The 23,021-nt window shown below is 41.5% G+C and overlaps 1 protein-coding gene across 1 annotated transcript in view; it reads left to right on the top strand.

Moving 5' to 3' along the window:
- LOC144692828 (fatty-acid amide hydrolase 1-like) overlaps window positions 1-23,021 on the top strand; it is a 90,086-nt gene that overhangs the window by 3,585 nt on the left and 63,480 nt on the right. Inside the window, exons 2-6 of the mRNA XM_078561901.1 lie at window positions 2,376-2,492; window positions 4,257-4,397; window positions 9,323-9,456; window positions 18,474-18,680; window positions 20,867-20,907. Of these exons, the coding sequence (XP_078418027.1) occupies window positions 2,376-2,492; window positions 4,257-4,397; window positions 9,323-9,456; window positions 18,474-18,680; window positions 20,867-20,907 (640 nt within the window). The remainder of the gene's footprint in view (window positions 1-2,375; window positions 2,493-4,256; window positions 4,398-9,322; window positions 9,457-18,473; window positions 18,681-20,866; window positions 20,908-23,021) is intronic.

Below are 23,021 nucleotides of genomic sequence, written 5' to 3'. Positions count from 1 at the left end.
AGACAAGTTGGTGGGGTGGGCAGATAGATGGCAGATGAAGTTCAATGTGGAGAAGTGTGAGGTAATGCATTTTGGTAGGAAGAACATGGACATACAATATAAAACAAAGGGTGAAACTTTGAAGAGGCAAGGGAGCAGAAAGACCTGGGTGTATATGTGCATAGATCATTGAAGGTGGCAGGACAGGTGGAGAGAGCAGTTAATAAAGCATATAGTATCCTGGGCTTTATTAATAGGGGCATAGAGTACAAGAGCAAGGAGGTTATGCTGAATTTATATAAGGCACTCATTAGACCTCAGCTGGAGTGTTGTATACAGTTCTGGGTGCCACATTATAGGAAGGACATGAGCATATTGGAGAGAGTGCAGAAGAGGTTTACAAGAATGGTTCCAGGGATGAAAAATTTCAGTTATGAAGATAGATTGGAGAGGTTGGGACTGTTTTCCTTGGAGGGAAGAAGGTTAAGAGGAGATTCAATAGAGATGTTCACAATCATGGTCGGGCTGGACAGAGTAGATAGGGAGAAATTGTTCCCGCTCGTAAAAGGACCAAGGACTAGAGGGCACAGATTTAGTGATTTGCAAAAGAAGCAAATGTGATGTGAGAAAAAACTTTTTTACACAACAAGTGGTTCGGGTCTGGAATGCACTGCCTGGAAGTGTGGTGGAGGCAGGTTCAATCGAGGCATTCAAGAGGGCATTAGATGATTATTTGAATAGAAACAATGTGCAGGGGTATGAGGAAAAGGCAGGGCAAAAGCACTAGGTCATAATGCTCATTTGGAAAGCCGGTGCAGAGACGATGGGCCGAATGGCCTCCTTCTGTGCCTTTAAAATTCTATGATTCTGTGACACAAAGAACAAATGACATTATTTCAAGAAACACATTAAATTTCTCTTGGTGACCTCAATGATGATCTCTGAACAGATTACATAGGTGGTCATTTATCTTATTTTTTGCTTGTCAGAACATGCTGAGCATAAATTTGCTGCTGTGCTAACCTCCATTATTAACAGTAATTACAATTCAAAACTACATCAGTGGCTATGAAGTTGCCTTACTTCATTCTGACGTCATAAATAGTGCAAGTTCTTACATTCTAATCAGATGGTACACGTTCTTGGCTTCACAGTGTTCATCTAATGCACTTCCCTCTACTTCACACTAAATCTCTCTAAGTGGACAATTGTTAGTGTTCTTTAGATACATAGAAAGAGGCCATAAGGTGATGCTGGGAGACCCCTATTTCTTCCCCATGTTTGTGTTGTGCTGAGGAAGTTGGTGTTGTGGCCACTTTTTAAAATTAGTTTTGCCAATTAGCACCTTACTAAACCATTTCTGAGGACATTAAGAGTAAACCATAGAGTGTGTACTGGAATCAAATGTAGGATGGTCTGGATATGGGCAAGTTCTCTTCCCTGATGAACATTAGTGAACCTGTTGGCTTATCCTGACAGGGTCTAGTCTGGAAATCACCAGATTTATTAAATTCCATTTCACAATGTCTAGGTTGCTGTATGGCACATGACTGTACCTGTACAGTTAGTCTTCTGGCTGGTGCCTGTGAGGATCAAAAAGTGCCAGCACAGCCAGATGCATCATAACTGCTTCTTCTTCCTCAGTTTACTGCTCAGGTACATGCAGTGCAGGAAAATAGTATGGAAGGTTAAAATGGTTTATTGAGAAGCAAAGATCACAACTCACTTACAGTAGAAGGAATGACATGATAAGTTTCATAAAATAATTGCCTGACAGATTATATGGGCCCAGCTGGATTTGAAGAGAAAAAAGTAATGTTCTGCATAAACCTCTAGGTGGAACCTGCCCTCCTACTTCTCTGCCATTGACCTCTCCCCACGGCCTCTCCACTTGAGGAGATGGCAGGGGGGAGAAGGGGTGGTAATGTCTGCAATTCCCACCACAGTGAGTTATCAATCTCTATTCTAGATGCAGGGAGGCACAATACCTGTAGGGATCAGAGGATGGGACAAGAGGTTGGAGGTTGAATCACCCATGGGGCTGCTTTGGCCCCTTATAGTTACAGCTGTTAACCCGTTCATCTGGAGGAGTACAATGTCCTGGAATGAATCATCCACTGATTCCATCAACCCCCCAATTATTTGTATTTTGAAGATATGAGAACATTAACAGAATAATAAATAGAGAGTTAGGATTCATAATAAATCAGATCTAAAACTTCCAACTTCCCTTTAAATTCGTTCATTTTATATTCACTTTTGTTATTTGTTTAATTTCTGCTCTTATGGCATATTTTGTTCCAGAATCTCTATGTTATAGCAGCCCAGTTGCTCAATCATTCAATAGCCACAATTCTGTTTACAACATAACCAAGACTATGTTCTCTTCCTTCTAGGAAACCTATCAGACAAAAATTGATTCCGTTCTCTTTCTCACACTTCATGATCTCTGTAAATCAATAAGCAAAGGGGATGTATCACCAAGCTACGTGCTGCATGCTTATCTGGAGAAAGTAAGAGAAAAACCATGTGTCACATAGGAGCATAAGAATATGAGTAGGCCATTTAGCTCCTCCTTCAATGAGATCATGGCTGATCTGTGACCTAGCTCCACAGATCCCTTTGTCCCAGATTCTTTGGTTAACCTTTGGTTAGCAAAAATCTATCAGTTTTAAAATTAACACTTGATCTACGATCATTTGTCATTTGTGGAAGAGAGTTCCAAACTTTTACTGCCTTTTTCATGAGAAGGGTTTCCTAATTTCACCCCTAATTTCACTCACTATGAACCTCCTCCCCCACCACGTTTTCGCCTTGTCTCTCTCGAAGGGGCTGATGGTTACTGGGAATATAGTTTCACAGGCAGCAGTAATCCTCCTCCAAACTCCCATGCTTCATGTGTAGTGTAGACAGTGAATGTCAGCAGGCAAATATTTCCCAAAAAAGATATCATTGCACTGGCTTACAAAACTGCATACAAACTAATTACTACTCAGGCCTTCCTTAAGTGATCTCTTACCTGCTCAACTACTCCTATGAGGTCCTTGTCCAGTGGCTTCAGTGTGAGAGGTGGAAGACTGCTGTGGCTCAGATTGGGGCTCTTGTGGTCAGAAATCTTTAGCATTTCAAGCCTGAGAAGGATCAGCTACGGATTTTAGCATCTCGACGGTGCTGCAACTGTTTGGCTGAGTAACTTCTGGCACAACACTGGGCATTGGTTGAGCGGGTAGCTAGGCTGTGGGTGTGCTATCATCCAGAGAGAAGAAGACATGCTCCACTTCCATTGCCTGCTATGCCCATGCTATTGACCTGCAGCTCAGCACCACCACTGTTCTGTAGAGAGCAGTTTGTAGGACACTGTGATGCAACCTGATTGATTTAATCTCCCAGCCTGCCCATGACAGAGGAGATAGTGAAACCTAGGGAGACTGCATGGCTCTAGTACGAGTATCCCTGATAGTTTCTACTATGGGTATTGCTATCTCCTGCCAGAAGGGTCTGGCTTCATTATCCACTGATGACACCACATATTCCTTAGTTTACTGCAGAGTGTTGATGCCATGAACCAGAACACCACACAAATTGGTAGAAGATTCTTCTGTCATTTCTGAAGTATTGGCAAGTCCTGGTATACTGTCTAATACACTGAGCAATTGCTGGTGACTTAAACCAGTTTTCTTTTGAAGGCTGGGTTCCCAAAATCTACAGTTTTGACCACTCGATAGAACTATTACCTGAACTGGCCCTCCAGCAAGCCATTTGCTGGGATGTCCATTCCACTTGCACCTGCTCACTTGTGCTGAGCGAATCATTCAGTGCGGACCCTCTAACCCACAATGGATAACCACTTGGGATGCTATTCTCTGTACTGATTCTTGGAAAGGTGAGAGATGAGTAGCCATACAATGCAGGTGTGTAGCTGCTATTTTGAAGCATGGATGCATATCTTCCTGTTCTTGTACTCTCTATGCCAGTTTGCCCAGAAAAAGAGGGGGAATGGATCAATGAATGGCCTGTGGAAGGGTTCTGAAGATACTTGAGGCAGCTCAGATTACTGTGTTGTGCTGAGAGATCTGCAGACAACAGGAAAATCATCCCTATAGATATTGGGAATGTAATAGAGTAGAGTAAAAAAATGTAATCTATTGAGACACTGAAATTATCTTTTAGTCAGGATTGTTTTATTTAGAAAACGTGTGAATTTGTTAAAACATAATATCAATCCTATTTTGTAATCGCTCTGGTCAAGCTGTGTTTTTATGTTCATTGTTTTGAAGGCTCTGGATGCCACAAGAAAATTCAACTGCATCACAGAATTTCTCCCTGAATGTCAAGCACAACTTGTAGATTTGCGTGAAGCAAAAAAAGGACTCTTGTATGGGATCCCCATCAGCATCAAGGAAAACATTAACTACAAGGTGCAGGCTTTATGGAAAATGTGTTAAATATTGAATGTTTGAAGTTCTTTGGAATTTGATGCTTGTGAATGTGTTTTGTGTTATGTTGCTAAAGGGGCTTAAAAGCCAGAAGGAATTGAAAAAAATGCAGGTCCCATATCTATGTCAATCCAATTTGCTGCTTAAGGAAGCACTCATTATATTTTTTTCTATCCTCACCACTCTTTTCCCTTCCCTCATGAAGGCAATGAATACTTGTCATCATCCAGGGTATAATTTCAAATTCCAGTCACCGTCTGACATCTTGGACAAGTGGTCATTATTTGTGGATGAATCTTGACTGGGAGTATTGGCATGGCTATAAAAAAAGGGGGTACTACAGTCAAGCCTAATACTGTCCTTGCCCATAGTCTTTACACATGCACTTCCAGCAGCAGTTGTTGGGTAGTGCTCAGGAGTAGAGACCCCAGCATCTTTCCCTTTCCCCATCTAAAGACTCTGAGGCCAAAAGCAACATTCCTACTGCCACCCTAATAAAGCCAGTTCACTTCAAGCAGAGCAGGAATCAAACCGATAACTTTCCCGATTTCTATGGTTCAGCAGCTTGAAGCAGTGGCCATCATTTCAGTGAATAAGTTTTTGATAACATACTGAGCTATTTTTCTACCATACTGGGAACTTTAATTCTAGTACTTAAGAAGTGCTGCTCTATCATTAGTTGGAAGTAAATATCAACCATATTTTGTGATAATTAACAAACAGAACCAAAAGAATCCTCCACTAGAAAACTGTACAGAGATGAAAGAATTCTCCCATACTGTTATATTTCCCATTTCCATTAGGCACAATTCTACTCTTTTTTTATAACTAGGTCTTTGTCTTTCTTAGTATGGACCGTTTTCTGAGCAATAGTTGCTGAGTCCTCTTGTCTATCAACACAAATTGGCTTGTGGGTAGCTGTATTAACTAATTTGGTTATGTACATACTAATGCATAGCACACAATGCAAGCTCTAGCACTTAAAACTATTTTAACACGGGGCATGAATTGGGCAGATGGGGAATGAATGGAAAGCTCCACAAGGTTACAAGAGTGAGGTCTGGTTGATTTTAACTACTGGGCCTCATTTCAGTACGATTGACATGCTGTCTTAACAATTGAGTTAGGAATTGGGCACCCGCCTCATAATCTGTGAAATTTCAGGTGGAAAACTGAGGCCAATTTAAAGGGGGAATGTATCTCTTCTAGCAAGGTGATTTGAATTTCATTTGAACAAGGCTAGCAACAATGTGATGCCAGTGTTATTTAGTTCGAGGGCCCCCAATTTTCCTGATATCTTTCTAGAGGTCCTGGCGGAATGTACTTTTCACCAAGCAGCTGCAAGGGGCAACACTTGTATGGGTCTCCACAGAGCTGGGTGATACCCACAGAAATTTGTTCACTTCACAAAAGAAGCAAAGGTGAATACAGCTTTTACCTCCCAGCTCTCTTAACAGCACCTGCCAATATATATTTTAATCTCCCTATCAGTCTCAATGAAGCTCATGTGGCGTAATGGCCAGAGGCTTTGGTTTGAGTTCAACCCCAGGACTTGGTCATTCATAATACAGCAAAACAGGTTGAGTACCAGCCTGCAAATCCTTCCAAGACTTGCCAATGGCAGGTAGAAAGAGCGAGAGAGATTCCTGTTCAGCAACGTGATGGAAAGAAAGTCGGAGCCTCTACAACCACTACCCATAACTCCAGGCTACAACATGCATGTAAAAGTGCATGTTGCCACAGCAACCCGGACTCGGAATAAACTGTAACACACTGCCACCAGGACAAATCCAACCTGGCCAATTACTGCCCCATCAGTCTACTCTCGATCATCGGCAAAGTGTTATCGACGGTGCCATAAAGCAGCACTTAGTCAGCAACAACCTGATCACTGACACTCTGGTTCCGCCAGGGCCACTCAGCTTCTGACCTCATCACAGCCTTGGTTCAAACATGGACAAAAGAGCTGAACTCCAGGGGTGAGCTGAGAGTGTCTGCCCTTGACATCAAGGCAGCATTTGACCGAGTGTGGCATCAAGGAGCTTTAGCCAAACTGATGTCAATGGGAATCAGGGGGAAAGCTCTCAACTGTTTTTAGTCATACCTAGCATAAAGAAAGATGGTTGTAGTTATTGCAGGTCAATCATCTCAGTCCTGAGACATTGCTGCAGGCATTCCTCAGGGTAGTGTCCTAGGCCCAACCTGTTTTAGCTGCTTCATCAATGACCTTCCCTCCATCATAAGGTCAGAAGTGGGCAGTTCATTGATGATTGCACAATGTTCAGCACCATTTGCGACTCCTCAGATACTGAAGCAGTCCATGTCCAAATGCAGCAAAACCTGGACAATATTCAGGTTTGAGCTGATAAACGACAAGCAACATATGTGCCACAGAAGTACCAGGCAATGCCCACCTCCAAAAAGAGAGAATCTAACCATCCACCCCGCCCCCCCCTCCTTGAAATTCAATGGCATTACCATAACTGAATTCCCCACTATCAACATCCTGGGGGTTACAATTGACCAGAAACTGAACTGGAATAGTCATATAAGTACTAGGGTTACAAGAATTCTGTGGAGAATATCTCATTTCTTGACTCCCCAAAGCCTGTCCACCATTTACAAGACAAGCCAGGAGTGTGATGGAATACTTTCCACTTACCTGGATGAGGACAGCTCCAACAACACTCAAGAAGCTTGACACCATCCAGGACAAAGCAGCCTGCTTGATTGGCACCCCTTCCACTACCACCAACATTCACTCCCTCTCCCACTGACACACAGTAGCAGCAGTGTGTACCATCTACAAGATGCATTGCAGCAACTCACTAAAGCTCCTTCAACAGCACCTTCGAAACCCGTGACCTCTACGACCTAGAAGAACAAGGGCAGCAGATGCATGGGAACACCACCACCTGCAAGATCCCCTCCAAGTCAAACACCATCCTGACTTGGAAATATATCATTGTTCCTTTACTGTCACTGGGTCCAAATCCTGGAACTCCCTTTGTAATATCACTGTGCGTAATACCACATGGACTTCAGCCCTTCAAGAAGGCAGCTCACTACCACCTTGTCAATGGTAACTGCGGATGGACAATGAATGCTGGCCTAGCCAGCGATGCCCACATCCCATGAACGAGTAAAAAATAGTGGAGCGGATGGAAAGTAAAATGCATATGACCATCAGAGATATCTGTCTCCACAGCTGCGTTACTCAATGGCTAGGATGTGATATGGGCAGACATCTGCTGTGGAACTCTTCCACAGCTCAAAAGTAACCATGCTCTGACCTCGCACCACCTTTCACCTGACTGAGAGTGGCCTCAGCAAGGAACCAATGCACTGTGTTACAACTATGTCCAAAAACAGGAGCTAATTGCCCTTTTATGAGCCTTAATTGGCTACCTGGCTCTGTCAGAGGTGCGAAAACCAACCCAACATGGAGTGTTCCAAATTTTCACCCCCCAGCCACCTCCAAATCTGCCTCTGTGGGGCTGGGAAAGTTCTGCCCATTGGATTTTCTATTGAGGATTGCCCTCTAATTTACCTCGTGGAAGAACAGTAGGAGTAACCTCAGTTCATTCATGGAATGTTGGTGTTTTTGGCAAAGCCAGCATTTTCTGTCTAATAACCTTTGAGAAGGTGGTGGTGAGCCACCTTCTTGAAATGCTGCAGTCCATGTGATGAAGGTAATCCCATCATGCTGTTAGGTAGGGAGTCCCAAGATTTTGATCCAACAACGATGAAAGAACAATGACATAGTTCCAAATCAGGATGGTGTACGATATGGAAGCGAACTTAATCATGTTTCAATGCACTCGCTGCCCTTGTTCTTCTCGGCATTAAAGGTTGCGGGTTTACTTACTGTGAAATAAGCCCTGACGAGTTGCTGCAGTGTGTCTTGTAGATGGTACATACTGCAGCCGCTATGCTCTGGTGGTGGAGGGAATGAATATTTAAGGTGGTGAACTGAGGGAGGAGAGGTTAGCTAGGCTGCACAGGCACATTGCATGCAGCCACCAGTACCTTCACATGCATTATACATGTGAAGATACACTTACCTGCATTTGACTGAGGAGCAGTGCCTTTGGAGCCTTTTTTATTCCCAAAGGAAGCGCTGCAGAGTCATGCTACATGCTGCAATTCAATCTTCTCTTCACGTCCACTATATGATTCACCGTGTCGGTGACTGTTAAGGTCATGACTGCTGTTAATTTCTATGCCACTGGGTTATTGCTGTACTCTAAAAATATTAGACAAAATCTCTATTAAAGGATTTAAGATCATTAAAGACTAACTTAAACAATTAACTTAATTACAGGGACCTTTTTTCTAAGAAATCATTCAGATGAGCAGGCACAATGTTATAATTGTCAAATGTTAATTAGTTTGACAATATCAAAGTCTTCATTCCATTTCCTAGTTCTTAAAATCCCAACAGGGAGTCTCTTTTCTGAGTTAAAGGTTCTCAAACTCTGTTTGGTCATTTTCTCAAGGACCTCTGAACATCAATTTGTCTGTTGTGCTGCAAGTTTTGCAGGCATTGCTCAGGCTAACATTAATTTTATAATCTGAAAGCTTTGTATCTGTCAAGAAGATACCAAGAATGCAAAGCTTGTAGTTGAAAATACCATATTGCAAATATGAGAGAACAAGAATGTTCCACTGATTGCGGCCAAACCATTAGTTAATCGCCGAGACTTGAAAAAGGTATTTCATGTTTCTGATTGCAATTTTTTCTTCTTTACTGTCAGCCATTTGAGATGTAATTTTGCCCAGAGCTCAAATGTTCTCTGCAAGACAACAAATATTATATTTTAATCAGGGATCAAAAAGCCTGTCAGAACATCATGTGACCCAATGAAGCAACAATAATAAAATGTTCTAAAATTACTTTAATACAGGGTTATGATTCAACTTGTGGGCTTAAGAAATTTGTAAACCAACCTGCAGGTCAAGACAGCGTAATAGTTAAGGTGCTGAAGAAACAAGGAGCGATTCCATTTGTGAAAACCAATGTTCCTCAGACATTATTAAGGTGATATTCAATAGATTACCACTGAAAATTGCGGTGCTTTTAAGGACCAGAGAAATGTTAATTATGAAGATCATGGTGGGAGTGGAAAAGGGCTAATTACTGAATAGATTTGAATGTATCAACATACAGCACATACCTTTTGCCATTGAACATTCTTTTAAAAAGAGATAAAGGTGTAATACTGAGGTTATTTCACAATTGTGAAATGGTCATAATACACTGCTTCTGCTACAATATTGTTTGTGTATAAATATAAGGAATTTATGTATTATGTGAAAGGAAAATTTGAAAATATTTTGAATTTGAAACATGATTTGAAGGCCCTCATTCATTTGATGGCAGTGTAGTGCAAGTTTACTCACATGATATCTTGTAAATAGGGCCTATCCACTTCAGTTCTTCTTTGAAATGAGTAGTATGTTTATATGTGCTTATTTTTCATTTCATTTATGGGGTACAGGGGTTTCTGGCAAGGGCAGCATTTATTGCCCATCCCTAGTTGACCTTAAGAAGGTGGTAGTGGGATATATTCTTGGTATATTAGCTTTTGTTACAAGTGGATTCGCATACAGGAGTAAAGAAGTCTTACTAGAATTTTACAGGGAATTTTGAGGTCACATCTTACCTAAGGATGGACATAACTGGTAGAGTGAATGTAGACTGGTTCTGGGATGAGGGGCTTGTCCTATGAGGAGATATTGAGTACACTTGGCCTAAATTGCCTGGAGAGTAGAAAAATTGGAGGTTATCTAATTGGGGCTGCAGGGGCAGAGGGTCCTGGGTGTATATGTGCATAAGTCATTAAAGGTGGCAGGACAGTTGAGAGAGCAGTTAATAAAGCTTACAGTGCCCTAGGCTTTATTAATAGGGGCATAGAGTACAAGAGCAAGGAGGTTATGTTGAGCTTGTATAAGACACTAGTTAGACCTCAGCTGGGGTACTGCATACAGTTGAGGGTGCTGCATTTTAGGAAGGATGCCAAGGCATTGGAGAGAGTGCAGAAGAGGTTTACAAGAATGGTTCAGTTATGAAGGTAGATTGGAGAGGTTAGGACTCTTTTCCATGGAGTAAAGAAGGCTGAGAGGAGATTTGATAGAAGTATTCAAAATCATGAGACAGAGTAGATCGGGGAAAATTGTTTCCATTGGCAAAAGAATCTAGAACCAGAGGGCACAGATTTAAGGTAATTGGTAAAAGAAGCAAAAGAGATATACAAAAACACATTTCAAACAATGAGTGGTTAGGGACTGGAATGCACTGCTTGAGTGTGGTGGAGGCAGGTTCAATTGACGCATTCAAGAGGGAATTAAATGATTATTTGTAAAGAAACAAAGTGCAGGGTTACGGGGAGAAGGCAGGAGAATGGTCCTAGGTGAAATGATCATTCGGAGAGCCAGTGAAAACATGATGGGCCAAATGGCCTCTTTCTGTGCTGTAACAATTCTGTGAAACACATTAAATTCTTAAGGGGCTTGTCAGGATAAATGCTGAGAAAATGATTTCCCTGACTGGGGAACCTAGAACACAGGGTCACAGTCTAAGAATAAGGGATCAGCCATTTAGGACTGAGATGAGGAGAAATTTCTTCACTCAGAAAAGTTTGTTAAACTTTGGAATTCTGTACCCCAGAGAACTGTGGATGCTCAGTCAAGACAGAGGTCGAAGAATCTTTGGGCACTAAGAGAATTAAGGGATATGAGTAAAATGAAATAGAAGGCCAGCCATGATCTTATTGAATGGCAGAGCGGGTTCAAAGGGCCAGCTCCTATTTCATAGGTAACAGCTGCAATCCATGTGGTGAAAATGCTCCCACAATATAGGTAAGGAGTTCCAGGATTTTGACTCAATACCTATTAGTCCAAGTCAGGATGACCTGAGGGAACTTGGAAGTAATAGTTTTCCTATACATGTGCTGCTTTTGTCCTTTAAGGTGGTAGAGGTCATGGATTTGGAAGGTGCAGTAGAAAAAGTCTTGGAAACTTGCTGCAGTCCATCCTGTAGATTATGCATGCTGCAGACATACTATGGCAGTGGTGGAGGAAATGGATGTTTAAACAGGTGGCAAAGGCACCAATTCAGCAGACTGTTTTGTCCTGGATACGAACATGCAAAATAGGATCAGGAGTAGGCCAGTTGGCCACTCGAGCCTGCTCCGCCATTCAATAAGATCATGGCTGATCTGTTTGTGTTTTGAGTTCTACATTCCCCGATAACCTTTGATTCCTTTGCCCAGCAAGAATCTATCTACCCCTGCCTTAAAAATATTCAGTGACCCTGCCTCCACCACCTTCTGAGGCAGAGAACTTCCAAAGTTGCACAACCCTTTGAGAGAAAAAAATTTCTCCTCATCTCTGTCCGATCAGGGCGACCCCTAATTTTAAAACAGTGCCCCCTAGTTCTGGACTCACCCACAAGAGGAAACATCCTTTCCACGTCCACCTTGTCAATACCGTTCAGGATCTTATATACTTCAATCAAATCACCCCTCACTTTTCTACACTCCAGTGGAAACAAGCCCAGCCTGTCCAACCTATATTCATAAGATAACTCGCTCATTCCAGGTATCAATTTAGTAAACTCCTTTGAACCGTCTCCAATGCATTTACATCCTTCCTTAAATAAGGAGACCAAAACTGCAGACGGTTTTCGAGATGTGGTCTCACCAATGCCCTGTATAACTGAAGCTCAACATCCTTACTTTTATGTTCAATTCCTTTCGCAATAAAGGATAACATTCCATTAGCCTTCTTGATTACATGCTGTACCTGCATACTAACATTTTGTGACTCATGCACAAAAATGCCTAGATCCCTCTGCACCTTAGAATTCTGCAGTCGTTCTCCGTTTAAGTAATACTTTACCTTTTTATTCCTCCTGCCAAAGTGAACAACTTCACATGTTCCCACATTATACTACATTTGCCAGATTTTTGCCCATGCACTCAACCTATCTATATCAGTCAGCAAACTCTTTACGTCTTCTTCACAACATACTTTCCTACCTATCTTTGTACATCTGCATATTTAGCTACCATGCCTTCACTCTCCTCATCTAAGTAATTGATGTAAATTGTAAAAAGTTGAAGCCACTAGAACTCCATTCGTCACTTCCTGCCAATCAGAAAGAGACCCATTTATGCATACTCTGTTTTCTGCGAGCCAACCAATCCTCTATCCAGGCTAATATGTTACCCACTACACTTATTTTTCACAATAATCTTTGATGTGGCACCTTATCAAATGCCTTCTGGAAATCCAAGTACAGTACATCTACAAACTCCCCTTTATCCACACCACATGCTATTCCTTCTAAGAACTCTAATAAATCAGTTAAACATGATTTCCCTTTCATGAGGATGGTGTCAGGCTTCTTTAATGTTGTTGCAGCTATACCTATCCCACTCTGACATGTGTTTTGTAGGTGTTGTAGAGGCTTTGGAAAATCAGGAGCTGAACAACGTGCTGCAAAGTACTCAACCTGCCCTAGTAGCCACAGTATTTACTTGGCCGGTCCAATTCAGTTTCTGGTCATTGGTGACCCTTTAGAATGTTGATTGTTGGGACTCGGCAATAGTAATGCCATTGACTATCAAGAGGAGATGGTTAGATTCTCTCTTGTTGGAGATGGTCATTGTCTGTCACTTGTCTGGTGCAAATATTACTTGCTGCATGTGAGTATGGACTGCTATCTGAGGAGTTGAGAATGGTACTGAGCAGTGTGCAATTATCAGTGAACATCCTCACTTCTGACCTTATGATGGAGGGAAGTTAATTAATGAAGCAGCTGAAGATGGTTAGGCCTAGGACACTACCCTGAGGAACTCCTCCAGGGATGTCCTGGGACTGAGATGATTGGCCCTCAGCAACTACAACCATCTTCCTTTGTGATAGATATGATTCCAGCCAGTGGAGAGTTTTTTGCTGGATCCCCATTGGCTTCAATTTTACTAGAGCTGCTCGTTGTCACGCTGTTTTGGTGTCAAAGACAGCCACTCCCATTTCACCTTTGGAATTCAGCTCTTTTGTTCATGTTTGAACCAAGATTGAAGCTCTGAATTAACTCTGTAGCTCAGTGGTCCTAGCATAAGACAAACTGTCCAAGTTATTGGTAAGTATTGCTTGATAACACTGTTGATAACTCCTTCCATCACTTCACTAATGATTGAGAGTAGAATGATAGGATGGTAATTGGCCGAATTGGATTTGTTCAGCTTTTTTGTGGATGGGACCTACATGGACAATTTTCCACATTGTCGGATAAATGTCAGTGAATTTGCTATGCTAAGCACAGGTTGGCATAAAGCACTGATAGTTCTGGAGCACAGCTCTTCAGCATACAGCTGAAAATGTTGTCGTGGCCAGTGGCCTATGCCATGTAGACTCAGTCATTTCTTGATGTCACATGAAGTAAATCGAAAGGGCTGAAGGCTAACATCTGTGATGGTTTAAAACCTAGGAGGAAACCCAGAGGGATCATCTACTAGGCATTTCTTCATCCTTGTCTTTTTCACTTGCGTTGAGTCCTGCCATCATTGAAGATGGGAATGTTAATGAAGCCTCTTCTTCTCATTGGATACAAAAACAATAACAGCAATTTGTTTTTATATAACACTTTTAATGTAGTATAACATCCTAAGGCCCTTCACAGGAGCATTGTCAAATAAAATTTGACACCCAGCTAGATAACGAGGCATTAGGACTGATGACAAATGCACGTCTTAAAGGGGGAACAGAAGGTAGAGGGATGGAGAAATTTAAGGAGAGAATTCCAAAGCTAGGGCCTAGGTCTGCTGAAGTCTAACCACCAATAGTGGAACAATTAAAATCAGGGATGCTCAAAAAGCTAGATTTGGAGGAACACAGATATCTTGGAGGATTGTGGGGATGCAGGAGAATGCAGAGATTGGGAGGGACCATGGAGGGGTTTGAAAACAAGAATGACAATTCTAAAATGAAGGCATTGATTAACTGGGAGCCAACAGAGGTAGAGAGCACAGGGTTAATGGGTGAATGGGACTTTGTGTGAGTTAGGACACAGCCAATAGAGTTTTGGATGACCTCAAGTTTAAGGATGTAGAACGTGGAAGGCCAACCAGGCGTGTGTCGGAATTCTGAAGTCTAGAATTAACAAAGACATGGTTGAGGGTTTCAGCAGCAGATGAGCTGAGACAGGCCAGAGTCAGGTAAAGTTACAAAAGTGGAAATAGGAAAGTGATGATGTAAATATGCTTAATTGTCTACCACCATTCGCAGCAACAACAACTTATATTTAACAAAGTGAAATGTCCCAAGGCGCTTCACGGGAGCAATGTAAAACAAAGTATGACACTGAGCCACCAAAAAGATAAATTAGGTCAGATGACCAAAATCTTGGCAAAGAGGTAGGCTTGAAGGAGTGTCTTAAAAATGGAAATCAAGTTAGGGAGGCAGAGAAATTTAGGGAGGGAATTCTAGAGCTTAGGGCCTAGGCAACTGAAGATGCAGTTATCAATGGTGGAGCAATTAAAATTGGGAATACACAAGAGGCTAGAATTAGAAGAGTGGATGTGGTAGGACTGAAAAATTTTTATGAGGTTTATTGGCTGTGGAATGGCTTAACTCTGTCTATAGCACATTTCTTCTGCTTTAGCATGCATGTAATCCTGTGTTGTAGCTTCACCAGGTTGGTACCTCATTTTCAGATACTCTTGATGCTGCTGCTGGCATGCACTTCTGTACTCTTTACTGAACCACCGATGGTCACCTGCCTTATTAGTGATGGCGGAGTGAGGACTATGCTGGACCATTAGGTCACAGATTGTGTAGTCACCACTCCTACCAATACTGTCATGGACAAGTGCAACAGATAGGCTAGTGAAGATGAGGCCCTATAGGTTATCTTTGTGTTTATGTATGAAGCATTTATCCAATTGATGATAGTAATTTAGGTTAATTATTTCACCTACAGAAGAAAATTGATTGCTTTTTACTTCTGTGAGTACTGCTTTATAGAATTGACTAGCTTGCATTTGGCAGCAGATGACAAAATGTCATTCCTTTGTACTATCAGTGAGCAATTTGTGCTGTAGACTCATGCCTAAGAATCGAATTGAGTTTGTCCCTAAACTAATTTATTCCAGGTTAATTCTTACTTCTACAGTAGATAGAAAAGAGCTACATATTATTAGTCTAACTGGTTGAAACCTGGCTCCCCGGGTGAAAATGCTGTGGATTATTACTCTGCGTTCAAACCCCTTCTGGGGCTCAGCATGACAGAACTGTGGATCTAATGGGTTTCTCAAGGACTTCAGCTGGATTATTTCACCTTTCAAATGAGGATAGCCTTGTGGGGAGATCAAAAAATATATTATGTTGGTCACATCTGCCGCTAAAAAATGACCAACTGCAGCACAAAAGCTGAAGAGGCCCAGAAAAGTTGAGAACTGAAAAACAGCCCTGAATATATATGGCTTAATTCCATTCACATGTGGCTTTGCACTGAAAGTGCAGGTCAGTGCTTATACTAAATATATCCAACATTTTATTATAGTGTGACAACTCTAAAGTACATAAAAACATAATTTTCAGTAATTTCTACATTCAATTTAGCTGCAAGAGAATGTGACCATTGAAGGTTTGAGATTTATTTTCTGGGGCATCTGAGGTCATGCCTCCTCCCAGAACATTTTGATCTTTAGCCCTTCATTTGATGCACCTTCTGGCATTTTGAAGCTTATTATAATTCTGATCATGAAGCCAAAACTAATTTCTCTTAAGTATGAAAGTTGAAATAGTTGTCTGGGCTTCAATACAGTTTTACAAATGAAGTTAAGTAGGAATCTCTATCTTCCCCAAATATCTTCCTAATTGAACAATGGATAGAGGAATGTCAAAAAAATGTGCTAAGCATGTATTGTTAACAATAACATCTAACATCTTTGGAATCTTTCGAAAATGTTTATTTTCTTCTACTAGAAATAAGAATCACTATACGCTATTGTCATAAAAAATAAGGTGCACAATAACCGGTTTCCTTGAACGGACATGGAGAGCTGAAGTTTGTGCTTTCAGACTCTCATGTACAGCTGACTGCCTCCATTAGGTAGCAATCTATTTTACTATCATTATTAATGTCACTTATACGGATATTGACTGCTATAATATAAGTTGTGTGGGCACTCTCCCTGGTTCCACCACAGGAACAAAGACACTTTAGCGATGAATGGATAAACAACCAACTAAGTTACAGATATTAATGATATAAGCAGATATTGCCACTACCAGTGGTCTGCACCTTATATCACCAAAACACTGTAGTAAAATCCTAAACTCTCAATAAATACATCCCTTGCTATGGCTCTGAGACAGCATCTCAAAACTTTGTTGTCTGAAGTAGAAAAAGGGATTGGTTCTATCACTTCCATTTCTGTTCTTGTACTGATTTGATTAGCTCATGTTGACAATCTCCAATTCAAAAAGATGATGGGTGGGATTTGTTAGTGGTATGCTGTTCCTGACAGCAGAATGAATTGTGTGCCACTTCCGCTCGTTTCCCACATGATTGCAGATAAAATTTAAAGTGCCGGAGGCAGGGGAAACATGCGTGATTCTGTGATGGGGGATACTTTTCATTGGTGAAACCCACTGTCAACTGACAATGCTGCAGCTACAGGTGGCCTATAAAAGAGCCTCTTGGTCAAACAGGAAGGCTCTCCATCATGGCCAAAACTTTCCTGCCCAACTCCATTGACATTAACATAAGACTTATTGAGGACACAAAGGTGGCATGCATGTTTTTTCAAACTTAAATTTCACTTGTAAATAATTCACATTGCATTGGTTTCACTTTATTCATGTGTGCATCGTCATTATTAGTTGATACAAGCAGCAGTCAGAGTGTTAAATGTACTGGCAGGCCTCATAGTTGGCACGCATTGATGGCTACAGGGGAGTTAGGGACATCTCTTTTATTGTGGAGGAAGCAATATTGTGTTTTTGCGTTCACTCTTTATTATTGTCCATGTTAGAGTCCAGTATTGTACTCACCGTTCTGTGGGATATGGCTGAAATTGCAGGCTCAGCTGACCCTCTGCTACACATTTAAAGGACATTACCCAAAATCACTCTCAGTGGGGATAATTGAAAAGCGGTAGGCATGTTGTGGGCTCAAAGCCCTGAAAGGACTGTCAGCCAATACCCTGAGATGGACCCACACTTGAATTGTACTGACACTTCCTTTAGGCCCCTTATTTTCTTAGCTTGACTGACTGCCCACACCACCCTCCACTGCACCCAGGATGCCAGGCCATTCCCAGTTCACTCCTCCATGCCCCCAATCCCACTTCACCCACCCCTCCCCTCACTTGTGACTTACCCTTGCTAGTCTTGAGCCTCCATGCAAGCTGCCATTTTCCCGCCCAACCCCCCTTGTGCCATAGAGTTCCACAAGGAAAACCACTGACCTTAGACACAAAGACAATTGTTGCACGCCACCTTTAAACAAATGTGAACTGGGTGCAAAAAGATTCTTGTGTACCACTGAGTTTACCTTAAAGGTATGCCTGTATCAAAAAAAAAGTTTTATGCTACTGAGTACTCACGGCATGCAAATGTATTACAAGTACAAACCCTCCACAGGCTGGCGTGAGGCCTGACATGCTGCAAACATACCACTGACTCTGCATGCCAACCTGCTGTTGGGAAATCAACATTTTGCATCCCGCCTAATTCAGTCACCCTGCACGCCACGCTTCCCTCTATTGCGGGTCCTTAAAATCCACCCCCACCCCACCAATGTTTCCTGTGAAATGCTTATAAGGTGACAAATAGATTGAAAAGTGCACTGTGAACTTAAAAAGCTATTGGTTGGCATGAGTGTTTGTAAGGACTATCCCTTCCTGCGTTAATAAGTATACAGCAGTCCTTTTGAAGTGTTAATGGAGGGAGGTGGAATAGAGTCATTTTAGGTTCCCTGCTAATGTTTACAGATTATTAACATTACAGATCACCCATAAAATGATGTATTTTTCTTTGCAACAGCTTTGAGTGCAGTAATCCCATTTATGGACAGACCATCAACCCACATAATGCAAAGCGGACATCTGGTGGGTCATCTGGTGGGGAGGCTGCCTTGATTGCAGCAGGTGGCTCCATCCTTGGTATTGGAACAGACATGGGTGGCAGTATACGCTTTCCAGCTGCATGCTGTGGAATCTGTGGTTTCAAACCAACTGCAAACCGATTAAGGTGAGAAATTTGTTTGTTATTATAGGAACAGGAGCAGGCTATTCAGCCCTTCCAACCTGTTCCATCATTCAGTTAGTTAATTGCTGATCTGCAGCTCGACTCCATTCACCCACAGTTGATTCATGTCATACCTAACAAAAGTCTTTCTATCTCAGTCTTGAAAGCTCCAATTGTCCTGGGATCCGCAACCTTATGGGGGAGAGAATTAAAGACTTCTACTGGCCTTTGCATAAAAAAATGCATCTTGATTTCACTCCTGAGTTGCCCAGCTCTAACTATGTCCCCTTATTCTTGATTGCCCTATTGGAAGAAGTAATTTCTATCAAATCACTTTAAATACCTTGATCAAAATACCCCCTCGATCTTCAATGCAAGCTATCTTCATAATTGGCCGCTCTGAGCCCCAGTTTCATTCTTGTGAATCAGAGTTGTACTCACGCCAAGGCCAATATATCCTTCCTGAGTTATAGATAAGTAAAATTTGTTACAATCTCTATAGTGACTGATAATTTTCAAAAGAGATTTGAAGTTCTAGTTATTAACTGAAAGAATGACTCATTACATTTTAAAACTCTTACTTTAACAAATGACTAAAATACACTATACTAAACATTATTTCCTTTTTGTAAGCAATTTATAGTTTAAGTTACAGACATAAACAGTTCATTTTTATTTATGGCACATTACACTCTCCACAAAGATACAGTTTTTATGGCAAATGATCCACAGTGGCTCCAAGCTTCCAATGGGTTGCTTCCATTTGACTTTCCCAGCTAGGTAACCTTCAATCCCAGAATTGACTTTCACTGTGAGGGTTATACTGTAGATTGCTTCCTCTAGTTCCAAGCTGGGCAAATATTCCAGCCTCCTCTAAATCCTTATGAACCTGGTCTTTAATCTGAGTATGAGCTCCCACCCACACTTTGCATGATTAACAATAGAGTCAGCATTTCCTCTGCTTCAGGTGCAGGCCTGGCTGCCTCTATTTCCTGCTCTCTCTGCCTCTCAGAAGGCTGCAGACCACACAAAAGAACCATCTGTCTGTGATACTCATGGAATTTATAGGGAAGCTTGTATCCTGATCTCCAAATGGTTTCCTCTGCCCCCTTCCCCAGGACAATAGGAAACACGTTAACTTTGTGTCTCAATAGAAATGCTAATTAGTTATCCTTGATCCCAATTCCCTTTCATCTTAGAAGTAAATGGATAGTTTGCAGCACAACTGATGATAAGTTGATGCCGATAACATATTTCTGGGACTTTAGGAGTCTCAGCACCTACTCATGGTATACCCAGGGATTGTTGCCATTGTCTCCAAACATAAATATCTTGCACCTTCTTCTTGGTAAAACAATCCAAATCTTCCTTTGATCTATAACAATCAAACCATCCAGGCTTACTGTCAGGCAGATTATAGAACAGGTCATATGACCCCTTTCATTTACCCTAAGTCTGAAGACACAGCCCCAAAACATAATGATCTTATAAACGGTACAATTGTACGAAATTTCTTAGCACATTACTCCAACAGATTGTCCAATAAACTTCTTGTCATCAGATTCAGTGGGGACCATAGTTCCAAGATATTTTTGAAAAGGGATTTCAGTTTGCTGTTTCTTTATTGTGACTTTTTGTTTGCACATTTTCAAGTTTATGATAATACAAAGAAAGTGGATGAAAAAAATAAAAACAGAAGTGGTTATGAAGTACAATGGCTATTAAAAAAGTAACAGTATGACCCTGCCCAGCTGTCTTTGAGATAAAAAGGGATATATCTGCTTGGATCCCTCACTCCAGTCAGAGATGGACTGCTTACAGGGCCTAACTCTCACATCTTCACTGTTCAAACAAATGGGGAGGAAAATAAGTCAGGTAACAACCATCCCACCTCATTAGCATTTATTTGCATCTTCTGCAAGCACCTGCCATTGGCTACAAACTTGTTAAGTCTAAAGTAGAATGCCTTTTTGTTCTATATATAACATATAAGCCATGAAAGTTGATGTTTCTGCCAATACATTTGGACAAAACGTACCAGAATATTAGTTTCAAGAGGTTAGCTTTAGGAGGCAACTTACTACTCATTCTGGAAATGACTGCAATGAATCGATATTGACTAGGCAGCTGATATTGATAAAGAAACTGGTTTATTAATTAAAGTAATAATATGTTTTCATTTCATACAGCAAAATCGGATTGTCAGGAAGTTTGCCTGGACAGAAAACTTGTGAGTTTCTACTCTACTTAAATGCTGTTGCTATTTAAAAACATTATATCAGTATCATCCTATGTGCTACTCCAAACCTTCAAACAAACTAGACTAGAATTGCCCCATGTATTATGGCCTCTTTGCCTTTCTCCTACATGCCATCTCCTTTCATCAGACTGAACTGCTTCTACCAACAGAAAGCCTGATTGCTTCAAAATATAATGCATCAAAGTATGTACTCCATATTATCTCAATGTCCTTACCACTAGCACATAACTAAAAGCCATTTATATGCAAGAGCATAGTAAGATAAGAAAGAGGAGCTGGAGAAGGCCATTTGGCCCTTCAAGCCTGCTCCACCAATCAAGATCATGGCGGATCTTCTACCCCAACTCCACATTCCCACACTATCCCCATATCCCTTAATTTCCTTACTACCTAAAATATATTGACCTCTGTCTTGAATATACTCAACAACTGAGCACCTGTGAGTCTCTGGGCCTAGAGAATTCCAAGGATTTGCAACATTATAATTGAAGAATGTTCTCCTTGTCTCAGTCCTAAATAGCTGACCTTTTATTCTGAGGCTGTGACCCTGGATTCCCCAGCCAGGGGAAATGTTTTCTCAGCATCTACCTTGTCATGCCCCTTAAGAAGTTTATATATTTAAAATAAGATCACCCCTCATTCTTCTAACCTCCAGGGAATAAATGACTATAACCTAATCAGTGATGTAAAATTGCTAAGAAAATATTGTTGAAGGCATAGGGTGAAGAAACACAATGTTGCTCTGAAATAGTGGACATGATTTTCTCATAAAGGTGAGTTGTTTTGACACCTACCTAATGTTCTTGAGGGTGCTTCTTTCTTTGTGTCATAGTGTAAAATGTGTGACAGTGACTGGGCAGCTCGTTTTACTTCAATGGAAATAAAAATCGGGAGAAATGTACACTGGGCTGATCTGATATAGGGCTGTTTCCATTCATCTTCTACATCAATTTGGGGAGGAAGAACTGCAGAGTTGTGTCAAGTTGTGTAGCAAGGTCTAAGGCAATAGTAGGGTACTTGAGGAGTTTGACATTTAGCTTTGGTCATGCCTGGCAAGTAGATTTACCATGCAGATTTACCAGGTTTTGGCTGGATCTTTAGACTCAGTTTGGTGTGGATCAGGCGTTGGTCTGTCTAGCAGTCAGCTAGTCAGCAGTCAGTGAGTTATTTGACATCAGCCTTTTCCTTCTGTCTGACAGGATCGTAATCAAGGAGATGCCAATGCTTGGATTGGGGGGTGTTGCTAGGTTGTCTGGTATTTTCCTTTCTGGTGGAATATTGTATTAGTTATGGCAAGGTCATGCCTGGCACACAACTGAAGTAGGAGAGTTCCATTTTCCTTTCCAACCCCATATTGACTGAGGATGCCTGCCCATGAGATGTGGTCATATCTGATTCTGGCATTGAAATCACCCAAGAGGATAATATTGTTGTCTTTAGGGTTTGATTGTAGGAGATGGTCCAGATCATAGAACCTTTCCTTTACATCTTCACTGTTCGTCATTAGTCAAGCATTTGCACTTCTGATTGTTGTGTGTCTCTCATGTTGTTGTAGGCTCATCAGGTGTTCATTGACGTCTTTGCGAAGGTTTTTGAGATCCTTTGTAATCTCTCTCCCAATGGCAAAACCAACCCCTGCCTTTCTACATTCGAGACGAGCTAGACCGCTCCAAAAGAAAGTGTATCCTACTCCTATTTCTTCAAGCTGCCTCCTCCTGCTTGTCTTGTCTTGCTAAAGGCAGCTATTTCGACACAATAGTGGCTAAGTTTCCTGGCTACTGGAGCGGAATAGCATTCTGGTCCACTGGCTAGCTTGATGATCAAGTAGGGTGTGGACATTCCAGCATGCTGCTGTCATGGTTGGTGACTTTGTCTTTGTTTTTTTCTGTGGTTTCTTGCTGCTGGATTGAGTCACCCCAGCCATGGTACACTGGGCAGTAATCTAAGAAGCAGACTTCCTTTTATCAGCCCCCCTGGTGAAATCTGGCATCCCTAAATGGAGCAGCTGGGTTGTCATATAATGCTGCCTGACGCTTATGCTGCCTCCGGGTGCAAAAAGCGACTGACCATCATCTATTACATTT

This window comes from Cetorhinus maximus, chromosome 17 (genome assembly GCF_964194155.1).
Source record: "Cetorhinus maximus chromosome 17, sCetMax3.hap1.1, whole genome shotgun sequence".
NCBI lineage: Eukaryota > Metazoa > Chordata > Chondrichthyes > Lamniformes > Cetorhinidae > Cetorhinus > Cetorhinus maximus.
Note: the sequence above shows the minus strand (reverse complement) of the source record. Positions and strands in the feature narration are given on the sequence as shown.